The sequence below is a fragment of the Austrofundulus limnaeus genome, unplaced genomic scaffold, assembly GCF_001266775.1.
Source record: "Austrofundulus limnaeus strain Quisiro unplaced genomic scaffold, Austrofundulus_limnaeus-1.0 Scaffold82, whole genome shotgun sequence".
Classification (NCBI taxonomy): domain Eukaryota; kingdom Metazoa; phylum Chordata; class Actinopteri; order Cyprinodontiformes; family Rivulidae; genus Austrofundulus; species Austrofundulus limnaeus.
In genome coordinates, this window is record NW_013952484.1 from 92284 (window position 1) to 94270 (window position 1987).

At 39.7% G+C, this 1987-nt stretch overlaps 1 protein-coding gene across 1 annotated transcript in view; it reads right to left on the reverse strand.

The window, feature by feature from the left end:
• The window catches only part of hebp2 (heme binding protein 2), a 5959-nt gene extending 4098 nt beyond the window's left edge, over positions 1–1861 (reverse strand). Inside the window, exons 1-2 of the mRNA XM_014011550.1 lie at positions 1782–1861; positions 1561–1700 (exon numbers count right to left, since the gene is read on the reverse strand). Of these exons, the coding sequence (XP_013867004.1) occupies positions 1561–1635 (75 nt within the window). The 5' untranslated portion in view covers positions 1636–1700; positions 1782–1861. The remainder of the gene's footprint in view (positions 1–1560; positions 1701–1781) is intronic.
• Between the last annotated feature and the right edge of the window lie 126 nt (positions 1862–1987).

The following is a 1987-nucleotide window of genomic DNA, read 5'->3' on the forward strand; positions in this document are numbered from 1 at the left end:
TCTGACGTGACATGTTCGTACGAACCCTTTGKACGAACAAAAGTAAGAGAAATTTAGGATAAAAATACGAACATGTTCTTGCATGAGGCCCATTAACTCAACTTCAATGGTTCTCATGGAACTGACAGAACAAATAACAAATGCTAGTGATCAAAAACAATATTGCACCAGTATTTATGTTGAGTAAATGTGTTGAGGATGTCACCAGCACCAGAACCGTGATGCGTTACCCCAGCCAGAAACCATGGCTGAATGCAGAGGTCCGAACTCTGCTGAAAGTCAGGGACACTGCCTTCAGGTCTGGCGACTTACAAGAACTCAGAAGAGCCAGGAAGGAGCTGACAAGGGGAGTTAAAAGGGCCAAGGCTGAATATGCCCAGAGGATTCAGGGCTACTTTTCCTCCCAGGATCCATTGAGCACATGGAAGGGCATCAAATGCATCACAGACTATTGTCGGGCCAATAACTATCGTGCACCCTTATTAAGGACYTCCGGCGGCCCTGTCCAGCACTGCTGTCTCATGGACTCTCCTCCATGCTCTTGAACCTGTGCTGGGAGACAGCGAACCTTCTGCCAATGGTACAAATCGTTGTGCCATCTGGGTGGATTTGGACCACCTGTAAAATCTCTATAAGCTCCAGGTGTCACCTCATGCTACCAGTAGTGACACAGACCTTAGTCAAATCCAAAACTACTGGGAAGAAATGTCTGCGTCCTCCAGCTGCAAAACCATTCCTGTCACTGGGGTCTCATCGTTGCCTCTTTGGTGCACCTGTTGTAAATTTCATCAACAGCTGACCATGATTAACAACCCTCTCTGCTTCTTACCTGACCAGCTCAGCATCCCAGAGGTTTACCTGATTTGATATTATACTCTGATTTAAAAGTGTTCCTTTAATTTTTATTTGAGCAGAGTATTTTCCTTATTGATTACAGCATGCAGAMTAGACTCTGCTCTACCCAGCGGGAGGATGACTTCAAGTGGGAGTTTAAAAAAGAAAACAGAAGTAACGAAAGACTCACTTTTCACCTGCTCTTGCAAGTTATAATATGCTGACATGTTTTGCAAAGTCTACAGTTGTGCTATTTTAAGTCTTGTGATGACTTATAGGAAGCCTCCACCCTGCTTTTGGAGCAGAATGTTTTATATTGTACTTGTTATATAAGCATCAACTTAACTAGTTTAATAAAGCATAACAACTAAACAAACTCTATTTAATTATAGATAAATAAAAAAGGGCAATTTTTTTTAAAACGGAGAGAAATAAATCCAACCATTACAAAAGTCACAAGCCCAAAGTACATGTTAACCAAACAATGCGCAAAACCATGGTAAATTTAATGTACATATCTATATAAAATATATATGAAACCTCTCTTTTTGTCTGTGAAGTTTAGGCAGTAAATATGTGAAATAAAAGAAGTTAAAACATAAGCAGTGAAATTTAACAGAGCTGTAACTTCACGTGTCTTGTGACATGTAGGAAAACAGAGTTGTTCGAATCGCGACGAAAGTCTGAAGTTCTTTATTTTTACGAGTTTTACTGGAAAACATTTACCTTTGCCTCTTCTGCCGTGTATTTTGGGTTCTGCAGTCCCGTGGAGAACAAAACTTGTCCTACAGCTTTCAGCATGACTGACTGTCAACAGGCGGCCGTGTTCCGACAGCAAACTCGTTACAATTATTAAGCTAACAAACCTGAAACATTTAGTTGATTACAGTTAGTATAAATAAAACACTGAATTCACTACATCACTAATAAATGAGTAAAACAATTACCTCTCAAGCGACGAGCAGTCTGTATCTGTTTTCGTATCGTCGGTTCCTGTTACAAAACCCTGAAATCTGATTGGTTGGACGACCCGAACTTCACAATAAGAGCTCAAAATGCATTTGAGTTAAATAACACTGTTCTGCTGACAAAATAAAAGCTTAGATAGATGATAGATAGATAGATAGATAGATTTTTTTTATTATTACTTTAT